The sequence below is a fragment of the Protopterus annectens genome, chromosome 6.part0, assembly GCF_019279795.1.
Source record: "Protopterus annectens isolate FY-2018-M chromosome 6.part0, PAN1.0, whole genome shotgun sequence".
NCBI lineage: Eukaryota > Metazoa > Chordata > Ceratodontiformes > Protopteridae > Protopterus > Protopterus annectens.
The window spans coordinates 816091838-816108764 of record NC_056737.1 but is presented as its reverse complement, the minus strand read 5'-3'; the positions used below and the strand labels follow the sequence as shown (position 1 = coordinate 816108764).

The 16927-nt window shown below is 38.4% G+C and overlaps 1 protein-coding gene across 1 annotated transcript in view; it reads left to right on the top strand.

Moving 5' to 3' along the window:
• The window catches only part of SNAPC1 (small nuclear RNA activating complex polypeptide 1), a 588252-nt gene that overhangs the window by 268782 nt on the left and 302543 nt on the right, over positions 1-16927 (top strand). The window contains exon 4 of the mRNA XM_044074493.1: positions 1650-1754. Coding sequence (XP_043930428.1) covers positions 1650-1754 — 105 coding nt within the window. The remainder of the gene's footprint in view (positions 1-1649; positions 1755-16927) is intronic.

The window sequence follows — 16927 nt, the reverse complement described above, 5'->3', positions numbered from 1 at the left end:
GCCACCCAGGATAGAGGTGCTAGGGACGCGGTCCCATCAAGCAAGAATGAAGGCGAGATTGACAACTTAACATTAAGAAGTTATGTACCTACCATAACGTTCCATGTTAGTTGTCTTCTCGCCTTCTTTCTTGACCCTCCCTCCTTCCCCTGGCCTGGACAGACCTTGTATAAGAAACTATAATGCTAAAGACCATTCAGACCTGGTCCTTTTTCCATTTGTAAGTTTCTTCTTCCTTTGGGAAGTATTGTTTATGCTTGGTGTTATTGCCCTTTTGTCAACAAACGAGATCTGGGTACTTCCTGCCTTGCATCATGGGATATGGGGCTGCCTCGAGCTGGTAAAAGGAGTTCTCGAGCTAAAGCAAGTGCCGAGTCGGAGCCGAGGGATCGGCTCCGAACCCATCAAGCAAGAAAGAAGGCGAGAGAAGACAACTAACATGGAACGTTATGGTAGGTACATAACTTCTTATTTTCAGAAAATCTGACCAGCTTTTTGTATCCTCTGCTACAGCATCACAAGGAAAGGCCATCTCAAAACAGACCATTTCCAAATGGATAGGACATTGCATACGTTTTTGCTACACCCATCATGGAAAACCAGTTCCTGCTAGCATAAGGCCCCACTCCACCAGGGCAGCAGCTACATCTGCAGCCTTCCTCAGGGGGGTGCCAACCAAGGATATTCTGGAAGCTGCAACTTGGAGTTCAGTACACACCTTCACCAAACACTATCACTTACCACTTTACTCTAAAACTAGAGCTGGCTTCGCCACTGCAGTTTTGCAGGGCCTTCTAGCCTTCTCTATCCCTGTTTGACTCCACCTCCCTTCCTTAGCTTTGGGATTCTACCCAAGTGTGATGACTGCAACAGGGTAACACGATGAACATAGTACAGTTTTGTACCAACCATAAATGTAGATGTTAGAGTGTATACCCTGCTGCAGTCCAGGTTACCCTCCCTGCATCCCCTCTGACCAAACTTAAACCTTTCAATACCTTAAAATCTGATGCAACCTTTGTGGTGTATTTGCTTATAGCTGGAGGGATGTTTTGTTTGTGCTAAACTTTTATTATTGGTACTATCTACTGACCACCTTTTGGGGGGGGGGCACCTGACATCTGGGGCAAGAAAAACTAAAGAAAATGGCATTGGATGCCTCTTGTATACGCCTGGCGCACTGACGTCATGGAAGAAGCGACAGCAACCGACGCCGGACCAAGACTTTGGAATTCAGGCCAACTGCGGGACCGCCTGATGGCAGGATAAACCCAAGTGTGATGACTTCATCAGGGTATACACTCTAACATCTACATTTATGGTAGGTACAAAACAGTACTTTATAAAGAGGCAAACTAAAGATGATTAGTGACACTGTTTTTAGTAACACATGTTAATAGTTGATATTTAATAATGATAATGCATACTTCCTCAGTTAAGCACATTAGTCATTTGCCTTTTACCATCATTTAATATCATGTGAAATTCACCCATTCTGATTTTTTTCTATAGAAAGCATAAACTGCTGCTGTTTTTTCATAGAAGCAATAAAAACATTCACATTTATACATGTAAAACTAAATATATTTATTTTAAAACTGTTCTGGAAGGAGTTATGTCGAGTTTAAATCAGATTTGTTTTAATTTAGCTCTATTACAGGACAAAGAAAAAAATAGGACAGGAAGCAGTCAAAGAAGAATTCAGAGAAAAACCTAATAATATAAATGAAGTACTGTCTACAGATGTACTAGAAGTAAGTGGCTGTATTTTATTTCATTTAATTAAAATTCAAGTGACTATTTATTTTGCAGTCCATTGGATAATTTTTTAATGTTCCGTGTGTAATGTTAAAAAAACAGCCTACTGGCTAAGAGATGGTATGACTAGGAGCATGTTATTCCATCAACAGGAGTTTTACTGACAAAATTGTAGTTGTAGCAAATAAATTGATTGACATATTCAATGAATGTGGTTTGATTTCATGTTTTTTTTTTTTTCTGAGAAGTGTTACGATTTCATTTTTGCCAGATTTTAGTTTACAAGGTTTTAGTCTGTTTTGTTATCTTTTTCAGCTGCAGTTACAGTTCTGTTTTTGTGCTCACCGTTCTGCAGACAGGATGCAGAATAGAGTTTCAGTACAGGTAGTCTTGATGTTTTTTCTGAAGTTAGGTGACTCTGGAGTTGGTCTATTTAAGTAAGGAGGGTGGGTGTTTAGGAGCTTGGGCACTTGAAAAAAAAAATGAGTTTTTAAAAATGTTTTATATGTGTGTGTTTCATTTTATGTGTATTTTACTAGATTTGTGTGGTTGACATGAACTTGAACCCTTTCTCAGTAAAACTTTTTTAATGTTTATATGTTGCATTTTAAGTATATGTTACCGTGTCTGTGTGGTTTTAATGGTTTGGTTTGTGTTCCAAGGCATTCAGTACACTGAAATTAATCTAGTATTGCCAGTTGTGTGTCTGGTAGGGTAGGTTCTAAAATGCGCTTAGACTGACAGAGGTGTAGCTTGGACAGGGTGAATAATGCATCCTTAACCAAGTGGCTGCCCTTGACATGAAGAGCATACATGGTACCCTGCCTTCTGTTTGATCTCTGACATTGGCTGCAACATGGTACTGAGTCTAGTTATTAATGTGTCTAATAGTAACAAAAACTACAAACTCAAACTGGTATGAACGTAACGGACACAAACGGATTCCCCAACACAGGTTTATTCAACAAAAAAAATTGAGCTCCAGATAACCGCTTTTGTCCACTCAAATGAATAGACTTCTTCAGAATAGCCCAACAAAAACAAAATGAGTTTAAATACACTTATGAAAGACACACCCCCTACTACATAATTGATTGCACAAACAGCTAAATGCGATTTCATAAAAATGCTCCAATAAACTCTTTAAAACATGCATAAAATACATGAATAATATATATATATATATATATATATATATATATATATATATATATATATATAAATTGTTATTTAATATTATGTAAAAACTATTTAATCGCACACATGGACTGTAATTTAAGAAAACTTGAGATGGAAATGACCTTGTTAAGGCCGGGTGGATGGCCTGCATTACATCTAAGCTGCCATTTGAGTTCTAAAAACTCTAAAAAGAAATCAATAGGGCCACCCCTGGGATCCTGTTCAACACTATCAACTACTATAAATTAAAAAAAAAACGTGCAGAATTCTCTATGTGTTTAAATAGGGTGTTTTGTTCATCCATTTTGCCAATGTAGTATGTATGTTGATAAATTCTATACCTAAATTGTTGAATAGTCTTGCCTATATAAAAGCAAGAACAACATTGGCACAATGCGATATACACAATTCCCTTACTGGCACAATTATATTTCTTGCGAGGTTTAATGCAACCATAACCTTGAAGAAAAAATTCTGTGCTCTCAAGTAAATGGATACATTGTGAACAATGGCCACACTTAAAAATATTTCCTACTGAAGGGTCAGACAAAGGTCTTTCAAGCATTATTTTAAAGCAAATGTCCTTTTGATAAGCTATAAAGGATGTTCCCCCACTTTACTAAAAAGTCCATGTCACATCTAAGTATGTCCCAAAAATTCAAACTAATCTGTTTAATTTCCTTGAAATGTCTATTAAATGGAATAATCATGGCTTTGTTAAAACCAATATTTTCTCTGTTACTAGTAAAAACTGTTGCAGTGGAATTAGTTACCTGACTGTTACCCAACAAAGGTAAATAAACTCCATTTCTCCTTTTCATTTTTACCTCATCAAAAATGTCATAAAGGAAACTAGCAGGGTAACCTCTCTTGTGGAACATGTCCGAAAGTATGTTACATTCATCCATGAACTGATTATCTTGGCTCAACATATGGGCCAATCTAACACACTGTCCCTTGACAATGGCTTTTTTTTATGTAAAGGATGCCAGCTCCTGAAATGTAAGTAAGAATTGGAATGTGTTGGTTTTCTATACAATGTAGAAATAAAACATTGTTTCTCCTTATCTTTACTGACGCTGACATCCAAAAAATTGACCCGATCAGCCTCAACTGTCATCGTAAACTTTAAAAATTCGGTGGAATGATTAATAAACTCAAAAAATAAATCCAACTTCTCCCTCGTGTCCTGCCAAAAAATTATTAGATCATCAGTAAACTGTCGATAGAGACACCAACTATCCTTAAACTGTGATGTGAATAGAATGTTGGTTTCCCAAAAAGCCATTATGACATTTGCAATTACTGGGGTGCAAGATGCCCCCATAGCTACACCATGAATTTGTTTAAACAGGTGCCCTTCAAAAGAAATAAAAATTGTTTCCTAAAACAAGCTCCATTAATGTGCTAAGAGTTAAACTCTTATCCTGGTTCATTTTACAATGAATAGCCAGGAACTGAAGAAACCAATCAATGCCAAGGTCATGATGGATACACGAATATAAATCCTTTACATCAATTGAAACAAAAAGCAAATCATCACTGTAAAAACTGTTGAAAACCTGGGTTAAAAAATTCCATGAATCTTTTAACAAAGGTGAATAACTCTTGAATATCTCTTTAGTTTCATTGTCAATATATTTGGCAATGAAAAAAGTCTTTGAGCCCTTGGCGTCCACTATAGGTCTTAATGGAGGTTCTGATAAACTTGTATGCACGTTGGGCAAACCAAAAATAGTTGGCATTTTGAGATATTGGACCTTCAAATAATCATAAACGGTCAAGGAAATTTGATTATTCAAAAATAAATCTTCCAAGGCTAGGTCTACCCTTCTCAAAGCCCCATTCAATTCATTTACAGAAATTTCATCATAGGCATCAGAAAATGAGAGAAAACATTTTGTTGACATAATCATTGGAATTCATTATAACCAATCCGCCACCTTTATCAGGTTGCATAATACGAATAGAAGGATTTCTCCTAATAATGTTTAACAATCTAGTTTCCTCAGTATTTAAATTATCTGCACAAGTTTGGTTACATACAACAATATGCCTGATTTCATTTTCACATATCCTATCAAAAACTGAAACCAATGGATGTAAACTAGGGTTAAATACACTCAGCTTCTTGTTCGTATCCTTGACTGCAACATTAGTCTCATTACCAAACAAAATAGAAAAACTAAGCTTCCGGACAAATAATTTAAGTTGCAATAACACCTGCTCCAATCTCATATTTTGAAGTGGCACAAAAGTCATGCCCTTGTCAAATAAATTTGCCCATGTTTCAGTAACTAAAAGGTGACTGCAATTAAATATTTTAAAGTCACCCATAGAATTCAAAATGATGGAAACAGATGTCTCTCTGTCTACAGAAGTGAACTCTATCTCCAATTCCCCCTCATCTGTCCTCTCCACCTCCCCCGAGCTCCTTGCCAATTTTGTGGTGAAAAAGGGGGATGGGGGTGGGGTGAGAGTATTTGGATTGTTGGTCTGGATAGTTGCTCCCTTTCTTGTTCATGATCTGCTTGGATCTTCTCACAGGGGGAACATCTAAAGTGACTGCACCATCAAAGGCCTTTTGATTTGTACCCATGTCAGAATCAAACACTGTTTCAACATCAGGAGCAACCTCTGTACCATCAACATTAACTAAATGAGCATTGGAAGGTTTAGGATAAGCAGTAACATTCTCATATTCATGTTGATCTCTAGTGAACTTTGTTCAACAAGCAAGGCTGCGAACTTTTACAGGTACTTTTACATTCATATGAAAAAGATATGCAGGAATTGTCATATTCCATTCAAGTTTTAGAAAATTCTGTCAAAAATGACTTACTTTTCAAATTAAACGTGAACAATATGAGGACATTTTCATCAAAACCGATCAGTATCTCAGGGAACTTAAAAGTAAAAAATTAAAAGATGAGGGGGAATTGGAGATGGTGTTCATTTCTGTAGACAGAGAGACATCTGTTTCCATCATTTTGAATTCTATGGGTGACTTTAAAATATTTAATTGCAGTCACCTTTTAGTTACTGAAACATGGGCAAATTTATTTGACAAGGGCATGACTTTTGTGCCACTTCAAAATATGACATTGGAGCAGGTGTTATTGCAACTTAAATTATTTGTCCGGAAGCTTAGTTTTTCTATTTTGTTTGGTAATGAGACTAATGTTGCAGTCAAGGATATGAACAAGAAGCTGAGTGTATTTAACCCCAGTTTACATCCATTGGTTTCAGTTTTTAATAGGATATGTGAAAATGAAATTGGGCGTATTGTTGTATGTAATCAAACTTGTACATGTAATTTAAACACTGAGGAAACTAGATTGTTAAACAGTATTAGGAGAGATCTTTCTATTCGTATTATGCAATCTGATAAAGGTGGCGGATTGGTTATAATGAATTCTAATAATTATGTCAACAAAATGTTATCTCTCTTATTTTCTTATGCCTATGATGAAATTTCTGTAAATGAATTGAGTGGGGCTTTGAGAAGGGTAGACCTAGCCATGGAAGATTTATTTTTGAATAATCAAATTTCCTTGACCGTTTATGATTATTTGAAGGTCCAATATCCCAAAACGCCAACTATTTTTGGTTTGCCCAAGGTGCATAAAAGTTTATCAGAACCTCCATTAAGACCTATAGTGGACGCCAAGGGCTCAAAGGCTTTTTTCATTGCCAAATATATTGACAATGAAACTGAAGAGATATTCAAGGGTTTATTCACCTTTGTTAAAAGATTCATGGGATTTTTTAACCCAGGTTTCCAACAGTTTTTACAGTGATGGTTTGCTTTTTGTTTCAATTGATAAGGATTTATATTCATGTATCCCTCATGACCTTGGCATTGATTGGTTTCTTCAGTTCCTGGCTATTCGTTGTAAAATGAACCAGGATAAGAGTTTAACTCTTAGCACATTAATGGAGCTTGTTTTAGGAAACAATTTTATTTCTTTTGAAGGGCACCTGTTTAAACAAATTCATGGTGTAGCTATGGGGGCATCTTGCACCCCAGTATTTGCAAATGTCATAATGGCTTTTTGGGAAACCAACATTCTATTCACATCGCAGTTTAAGGATAGTTGGTGTCTCTATAGATGGTTTATTGATGATATAATCATTTTTTTGGCAGGACACAAGGGAGAAGTTGGATTTATTTTTTGAGTTTACTAGTCATTCCACCGAATTTTTAAAGTTTACAATAACAGTTGAGGCTGATCGGGTCAATTTTTTGGATGTCAGCATCAGTAAAGATAAGGAGAAACAATGATTTACTTCTACATTGTATAGAAAACCAACACATTCCAATTCTTATTTACATTTCAGCAGCTGGCATCCTTTACATAAAAAAAAGCCATTGCCAAGGGGCAGTGTGTTAGATTGGCCCGTATGGTGAGCCAAGATAATCAGTTCATGGATGAGTGTAACATACTTTGGGACATGTTCCACAAGAGAGGTTACCCTAGTAGTTTCCTTTATGACATGTTTGATAAAATGAAAAGGAGAAATGGAGTTTATTTACCTTTGTTGGGTAACAGTCAGGTAACTAATTCCACTGCAACAGTTTTTACTAGTAACAGAGATAATATTGGTTTTAACAAAGCCATGATTATTCCATTTAATAGACATTTCAAGGAAATTAAACAGATTATTTTGAATTTGTGGGACATATTTAGATGTGACATGAATGTTTTTAGTAAAGTGAGGGCACATCCTGTTATAATCTATCAAAAAGACATTTGCTTTAAAATGATGCTTGAAAGACCTTTTTCTGACCCTTCAGTAGGAAAGATTTTTAAGTGTGGCCATTGTTCACAATGCATCCATTTACTTGAGGGCACGGAATTTTTTCTTCAAGGTTATGGTTGCATTAAACCTCGCAAATTAATGTAATTGTGCCAGTAAGGGAATTGTGTATATCGCATTGTGCCAATGTTGTTCTTGCTTTTATATAGGCAAGACTATTCGACAATTTAGGTGTAGAATTTATCAACGTGCATATGACATTGGCAAAATGGATGAATGAAACGCCCTATTTAAACACATTAAAGAGAATTCTGCACATTGTTTTAAATTTATAGTAGTTGATAGTGTTGAGCAGGATCCCAGGGGGTGGCCCTATTGATATGTTTTTAGAGTTTTTAGAACTCAAATGGCAGCTTAGATGTAATGCAGGCCAACCACCTGGCCTTAACGAGGTCATTTCCATCTCAAGTTTTCTAAAATTAAAGTCCATGTGTGCGATTAAATACTTTATACATAATATTAAATAACAATTTATATATATATATATATATATATATGTGTGTGTGTGTGTGTATTTTAATTTCTTCATGTATTTTATGCATGTTTTATAGAGTTTATTGGAGTATTTTTATGAAATCGCGTTTAGCTGTTTGTGCAATCAATTATGTAGTGGGGGTGTGTCTTTCATAAGTGTATTTAAACTCATTTTGTTTTTGTTGGGCTATTCTGAAGAAGTTTATTCATTTGAGTGAACGAAAGCTGTTATCTGGAGCTCAATTTTACTTAATAAACCTGTGTTGGGGAATCCGTTTGTGTACATTACGTTCAATGTGTCTAATAGTAGTGCATAGTAAAGTTGCATAAAGGATTTTCCGGCTTATCACTTAAGCACAAATACAACAGTACAGGGAGTTAACATGTAGTTATGTTACTTCATGGTACACTTTCTGGGGGTTTTGTAACGTAGCCATACTATACAACCTGCAGGCATTGAAAATTTGGGCAAAGCCTCTTGAAAAGTAGGTACATCTGGCCAAAGAAAAAAAAATGTGGACAACTAATTACCATAAATTTTGCATAACCCCCTCCTACTCCTTATAGGTTTGTGGGATACTACCACTCAGAAACACAAGTTTAAAAAGTTTAAAACACAAATCACAAAATATTGCATAACATAAGCATTTTTTTAAATCTTTCATTATAGTAAAAAGTACATATATATTTTATAGTAATGTATGTATAAACACACACACTCCTTTATACATGTATGCACACACACATATATATAACCACACACTATTCTGTCTGTAGATAAATGATGTATAGATATATATGTAATGTACATACACATTTTGAAAAAAGTGAAAAAGGCAATCCTGTACTGCACCAAAGTCCTACCAAATGAAACCAGCCAACAATATCAGAAAAAACGCTGTAGGGCACTGCTATTCTTTAGAACAGATCTGACGAAGGGTAATGTCCCGAAAGCGCTCATCTTGTGATTTATTCTGTGGTTTTATGTAATAAAAGTTCTAAAGAATAGCAGTGTCCTACAGCGTTTTTTCTGGTACATACACATTTGTGTGTGTGCATGTGTATGTTTAAAGTGTATATACAAAGTGTGTGTGTTTATTAGATTCATACATTCATACATGTATATACTCATACGTGCATGTACACTGGGGTTTTCTTCTTGACACATTAAGGGGGCCAACCGACAGCCAAATTAACGCTGTCATCTCAGTTACATGTAGTCAGCGTATTTCAAGTCCAAACATGAGGGAACACAAGCAAAACCAGGTTAATCCATAGTAATTAGTTACTTTTTCTGCCCAGTGTCAATTTGTTATGTAAGGTACAATATGCTGTCGACAAGTTGCTGTCCAACAGTTCATAGGTTGATACTAGGCTATCTGCCCTAGGGCATTTATAAGCCTAGCCAGAGTGTGTTTGGCTTTCGCCACCCTTTTAGATTTGGTTGACTGTGCCTCTGTATAGTAGGTCACAGAAGATGGCCCTTTTAAGGTTAGTTTACTGTGCTTCTGTCTAGCATGGACACAGAAGAGATCTCAGGGGTAAATTTACGATCTCCCATCCACTCGTCAAGATTTCTCTTGAAGAGGGTCAGTGAGGGGCTCTGCCTAACATGGATTGGGATTTTGTTCCAGAGTGAGGGGAGCCTCTGGGATATGAATCTGTCCCTCCAGCATGTTTTATTTATTTCTGTGCTGAAGTTAAGTCCCTGGAGCGTGTAGCTCTAAGGGATTTGGATTTCCTGAGTTGGAACATGTCCGTTAATTCTGGGTTGGACATGGCTTTATACGTCAGACATAGATTGCCTCTGAGTAGGCGGTAAGCAACTGAGTAGAGCTGGAGTTTCTTCAGCCGAACTGCATAGAGCATCTGTTTGAGTCCCTTTATCCTCTTGGTGAGGTACTTTTGGGGTCTCTCCAGTTGCTGCAGGTGTCGGGTAAGGTACATCCCAAATGGGTCATTGTATTCAATTATGGGTCTGATGAGTAATGAGTAGAGGGGCACAATGACCTCTCTTGATCTAGATTTGAACCCTTTCGTGATAAGGTGGGCTATATTGAAGGTCTTTCTAACCACTTTGGAAACGTGATTGTCAAAGGAGAGATTACTATCTACTTGGGTCCCCAAATCCCTAATTACTTCTTCCGTACTTAATGGATTACCACCTATGTGGTAATTTGTGGGCACTTGGTTTTTCCCAAAGGGGATGACTATGCACTTTTTGGCATTTAGCTTTAGGCCATGGCTCTGGCACCAGTTTTCCATGTCTGTGAGACCCTTTTGGAGGATGCTTGTGTCAGCCGGAGAGTCGATTATGGCACCCAGTTTGCAGTCATCTGTGAACTTAGTCAGCCATAGTCCTCCCATGTTAGCCTGTACCTCAGAGAAGTATATACCGAACAAGAGAGGTCCCAAGACTGAGCCTTGTGGGACACCACTTGTAACTGGTTTAGAGTCTGACGTGGCACCTGCAATTCTGACCATGTGGGTTCTATCCCCGAGCCAGTTTGCAACCCATCTTGTGACATAGGGATTGATGTTTAAGCTGGTGAGCTTATTTATGATGTCCGAGTGGGGTATTGTGTCGAAGGCTTTTGCGAGGTCCAGGTAGGCTGTGTGGACTACCTTCCCTTCATCTATGGCTTTGGTAACTGTTTCAAAGACGTCGATCAGGTTCAAGAGGCAAGATCTGCCCTTAACAAAGCCGAATTGGGTAGGATCCAGTGTCTGGAGTTTCCCAATGTCTTTGTTTATGAGTTCCATTATGGTATGCTCCATAGCTTTGCAGACCAGACTAGTCAGGCTTATAGGGCGATAGTTTCTGGGGTCCGTTGTGGCACCACCTTTGTGGAGCGGGACCACTGTTGCTGTATGCCATTCCTTGGGTACATATCTTGTAGTAAGGCTGAGATTGAACAGTGACTTTATGTGAGGGTTCAGTTCTTCTTGGAGCTCGTGTATCCCATTGATGCTGTGTTTTTTGCTTTGGAGAGGGCAGCTCTCACCTGTGTATCTGTGATGTCAGGGAGGCTACATTCTGTTGGGATAGACATTTGCTCTTTTGGGGGGAAGGGGGGGAGAAGTTTGCACTGAACCTGTCTGCCAGGATGTTGGCAATGTTTGTGGGATCAGTGTATTTTGTCATTTTGCACTAACTCGGAGCATATCTAGGAGTTGCCACCCAGATTCCTGACATAACTAAAGAAGGCCTTGTGATCATCTTTAGCATCTTGTGCAATTTTTCTTTCAAAGCTGGCCTTAGATGATTTTATGAGGGATCGTAGTTTCTTGCTGGTACTGATAAAAGATGCATTCCCTTTTTGGGATTTTGCTCTATCATGTATGTAGTAGCTTCCTCCTTCTGTTGTATAGCTCATTTATGGCCGGGGTCCACCAGACAGGTCTCCTACCTTTGGAGGAGTGAGTCTTGGTTTTATTTGGGATAGCACGATCCATGCATTCCTGTAGGTGTCCATAGAATGCGTTTGTAAAGGATTCTGCAGTTTGGGCAGTATTTTCCACTGGCCCGTGGGCTTTGAAGGATTCCACCTCGGTTTTGAGAAGTGTGAAGTTTGCTTTTGAGAAATTCTTCACCATGGTTTCCTTGGCTGGGGGTGGGGGCGGGAAATGGATGTCCAATGAGATTAATTTATGGTCTGATCTTACCAATGAGGGGCATACCTCTGGTGTGGAACATTGAGTCTCTATGTTGGTGATGACCAGGTCCAATATGTTTTCCCCTCTTGTGGGAGTGGTGACTAGTTGTTCAATAGCATTTGAGTTTATAAATTCTAGGAACTGTTGGGCGAGGGTGTTTGGGCTTGAGTAGTTTTCCCAGTCAATGTTTGGGTAGTTGAAGTCACCCAATATTATTGTGTTTGGAGAGACCTTCATATTCTCCAGTGTTCTCGGGAAAGCCGAGTGGAGTTCCTGAGTTTGGGAGGGTGGTCTGTAGCAGATTACAAGCTGAAAGGCAGTTTTGCCCACTGTTAGTTGCACATGGATGGTCTCCGATGCTTTGTGCAGTGCCACTAACCTGGAGGTGTGGGTATCGTTGATGAATATGGATACTCCCCCTCCTTTTGTGGCTCGGTTCGAGTTTTGGGGCCAAAAAGCATGGTATGAGGTATAACCTGGTAGTGCTAGGGTGCTCTCTGGAGCCTTGAACCAGGTTTCTGTTACTGCACAGATGTCGATATTCTCCATACTGAGGAGAGCTTCGAGCACGTGCATCTTGAGGTTTAGACTTCTGGCGTTGAGCAGCATTAACCTTAGTTTTTTTTCTCCTTGTGTTGTTTATGGAGGTGGGTTTGGTTTTTGAGCCTTGCCTAAAAAAGGCACTATGGGGGTGGCAAGAGCCCAGGGGTGACAGGTGCAAGCTGTCCCTAGCGAAGCAACGTGGCTTGTCGAGCATGTCATCCCAGGCTGACAGACACTGGATCCTCTTTGAATGACACCAATACTTTAGCCAATTGTTAAAATTTATCATTTTGTCTTTATACTGTGGCATCATTCTTAGTGAGGGCAAGATGCTACTCAAGGTCAGGGTCATACCGGCCTGGGCTACATGATCAAAGAGCTCCTGTATGTCTCTTTTCATGTAGTCCAGGGAGGTACGTCTCGGGTCATTCACACCAGCATGGACAATGATGGAGTCATATTTGTACTTGCTTTGGAGTGACCTGAGTGTGTTATGTGGTGGATCCTGGCACCCAACAGGCAGTTTACAGTGACCTTCTCCTTGTTCAGTCTGGTGAGTGGGACGTCAGTGTGTCTGACAATAGAGTCACCTATTACAAGTGTATTAGGTGTGTTGTTTAGCCTTAAGGGCTATGACTGTGTGGCACACTGACTTTGTGAAATATGTGATACGTGCGTATTGTTGTGGGGTAGTGGTTGCTTGGATGTCTGCTTTGGAGGTCTCTGCTGCTTTGGCAGATTTTTATTTAGAGCCTTCGAGTATGTTTTTGTGTGTTTATGTGTTTGGTTTGCTGATGCGATAGGTCTATGTGAGACTGGATTTGTGGTGTGTGTGGTTACCTTCTCCTCCTGACTGATTGTGCCAGTACTGAGTTGAGAGAGCTCAGCCTCCAGTTTGGCTATATAGTTGCATCTCTCAAATATATTTGAGTTTGTTAGAAGGAGGAGAGCATGGTCTGTGAACATGAGGCAGTTGTAACATTGCCTCAAGATTCCCAGATTCACCAGCTGGACTGGAGAGTAAACCCGAAACTGACTTTTGGACATGCCAGAATAGTATAAGGAACTGCTTTTTGACTGATCAGAAAGGACCAATAGGGAGCCAAGTACTTATAAGGAGTATAAGAGGGTGTAGTGCTTTAGTTTATTAGTGTTTACTTATAGGGCTTTATAATGAAAATAGAGTGCTTACTTTGAGATTTAGAACAGTTATAAGGGAAAACGTGAAGAGGAGACTTTGTGGAGCCGGGAATAGTTTAAACCTGTTTAAGCAGCGCTACCCAATGCTGCGCTATGCGCAGAATCGCGCAAAACTGCACTAAAGCGGGTTTTAAAGCAGGGACTTGAAAGAGCTAGGAATTAGCCCAAAACGGCCAATAAACAACTAGTTTCTGGGCTGAGACCACTCCTCCAGGGACAGATAGGCTGCTCAATGCTCCCCACTCTCACTGGTGAACAGAGAAGCTTCCCCCTATCCAAGTAAGGATATGGGCAACACAGGAACTTGTACTAAAGCCAAGAATTCAGCAGAACCTGAATTCAGGACTATTCTAGCTCAGAAAAGGTGGGAAACAAGGATATCATTTTTTTTTCTTTAAGACTGTAACAGATAGCAGGAAGACACAGTAAATGCTTTGCACAGGCTAGCGCACTTGAGTGGGCAGCCTCAAACAGTTAAATTAAACAATTAAAACGACTTTAAAGTGCAGGTAAGCAAAAATGCAATAACAAGCTTCTTGAAGTAGTACAGCAGTTAAAAACTCACTTTTTGGCGAGAATATGCAGTCGCTAATATAAAGGCAGTAAAGAATACTTAAATCAGGTAGCAGTCACTCTTTTTCGTCATTCTGCTGCTAGCACCACTCTGCAGGACCACGAGGAGCTTTGCTGAGTCGGAAACAAGCGCAAAACTGTGCTAAAGTGGGTTTTAAAGCAGGCGACTTGAAAGAGCTAGGAATTAGCCCAAAATGGCCAATAAACAACTAGTTTCTGGGCTGAAACCACTCCTCCAGGGACAGATAGGCTGCTCAAAGCTCCCCACTCTCACTGGTGAACACTGAAGAACCTGAATTCAGGACTATTCTAGCTCAGAAAAGGCAGGAAACAATGATATCATTTTTTTTTCTTTAAGACAGTAACAAATAGCAGGAAAACACAGTAAATGCTTTGCACAGGCTAGCGCACTTGAGTGGGCAGCCTCAAACAGTTAAATTAAACAATTAAAACGACTTTAAAGTGCAGGTAAGCAAAAATGCAATAACAAGCTTCTTTAAGTAGTACAGCAGTTGTAAAGCCTTGCTTATATGAAATGTTTACACATATGGAAAGATTTGTAGCATATGTCAACACTGCAGTGGGCTAGTGTAATGGATGAATTTAATCACTATTAAAATATTGCAATATTTCTTCACCGTTCCAGTTATTTCAGTGTTAGATGCTGCAGATATTTTGCATGTGTTAAAGTTCAGCTTTTGGTTATTACACACCTGTGACTCAACTAATCTTCCCACTGCAGCTGCTGCTGACAAAAATATTTTGCTCTCCGATCCAATCCTGTCATGTTGGAGAATTTATTTATTAACATTTGATTAGTGGGTAAGTCAGACTGGGTAAAAGCCCATTTCAGCTGAGGCCCAGAGGGAAAAGCTCCAAATTATTGTTAAATATTTTAAGACCAATAATTGTACAATCTTCAAATATAAAACAAAAGCATCTGCAGTTTAAATAATTTTAAATTAGCTGTAATAAAAAAAAATTGGTTAAGAATCGATACAAGGTGTATCCTATAAGAATGTTGCTAGTACAACTAAGATAAAGTGAGTAATGGAATGTAAATGAGCAGTGATTGACTAACCTAACTCCACAGAGAATTCTTTATCATTAACAAAATGGAGTTTAGTAGTTCAATATGTACTTACGTGTCAACTGATCACTTTTTCAGTGAGACCCAAATATTTGGATTCCTTCAAACAAACGAGTGACCACTGACACTTTTTAAACTTGTCCTGTAGTTCTGCAGCCTTGCATTTGATTAGACTATTTTAAGGGATACAGGCGAATAGCCCCCATATGCTTGGTGTCCATGGGAAGTGGGCATGCCTTCAGGTAGGATAAAAGTGTGATGGCCCATTTAACAGAATGAGTTTGCATTTCCAGGTTTTGCTTTAAAGCTGTTTACAGGCATGAACTTACTGGAACTCTGCTACAATTTTTGAAGGCTGGTATGGGTATTTTTAATGCTTTGAAATTGAAAGGTATGATTATTTATTATTTCACATCTTTCCTTTCCTTATGGTTAGGACACTTTGATTTCTTTTTTTTTTTTCAAGGAAAAATACCAGAAAACCAGACTGTCTGACTGTTGGAAAACACAAGGTTGCCTTGGAATATGGTATTTTAGGCCAAGGCACTCATTTGGCAGAGTTTGCATTTCTCTTTATATTTGCTACTTAAAGTACTGCCAGTTTGCTTTATTGAGTTTTGTATTTAGAATGTCTTAATTTCTACTTGTATACATATGTATTTGCATGCGCACATACACAAATTATAGTGGCATTGTGGTATTGAACTGAAGTTATGCTTATCATGGATTTTTCACAGATATAATTTCATGAAAATAGAATTTCATTTTTAAGAACCACACATCGGTGTCTCTACTTAAGTTGTTTTATCAGGATGTGATTTGAGGAAGATCTTTAAATGTTTTGAATAGGAAAACTATTGAGCAAGATTCTCTTGGTCCAGTGCATGACTGTTTTTATGCATTTCTTTTTTAGTTCCTATAGAGTGTATTTTTATGTTGGTGTTTGTGGTCTGTTGGAGTAAGGCATCTTTTCTACATTGTGTTATTTAGTAAATTCTCTGCATTATTGCAGGCATGGAATGGTTTAACAGCTTTCCTTATTTTATTTCCAAATGTAAGTATTATTGTTATTTTTTAGTCATTTGCCATTCTTAGTGTACTAGAAAATGCTTCAGATGCTGAATAATGATGTTAAAGCAGCATTGTAGCAGAACTGAATTAATGTTTGAGAACACATCAGTAGGTGTAGAAAAACAATGGTCCTTTTCTGTCTGTTTGTGGGACACATTTTCAAATTCTGCTAGGTTTGTGAGATTTTAGCCAGTAGGGTTTCTGCCATTTTTTCCATTCAATATTATCAGATATGTAACAGATCCCATTGAATATCATCAGCATATGAAGTACCTAGGCAAATAGATGTGACATTTTTTCTGGTTAGTAATGATAGTATTTTTTCATCATATTTTATTGCTGCATTTCAGAAAATGTTTGTGCTTTGCAATTGAACATGAGGATAAGAATTTAGAATTTTAGATGTTAATTTTCTATCTCGCCTTCGTTCTTGCTGGTTGGGATTGGATTGGAGCCGATCCTTGGCTCCGACTCGGCCATCTTCTATAGCTCGAGAACTGTTTACTGGCTCGAGGCTACCCCTTATCCCATAATGCCTAGCACTAGCTACCCAGATCTTGT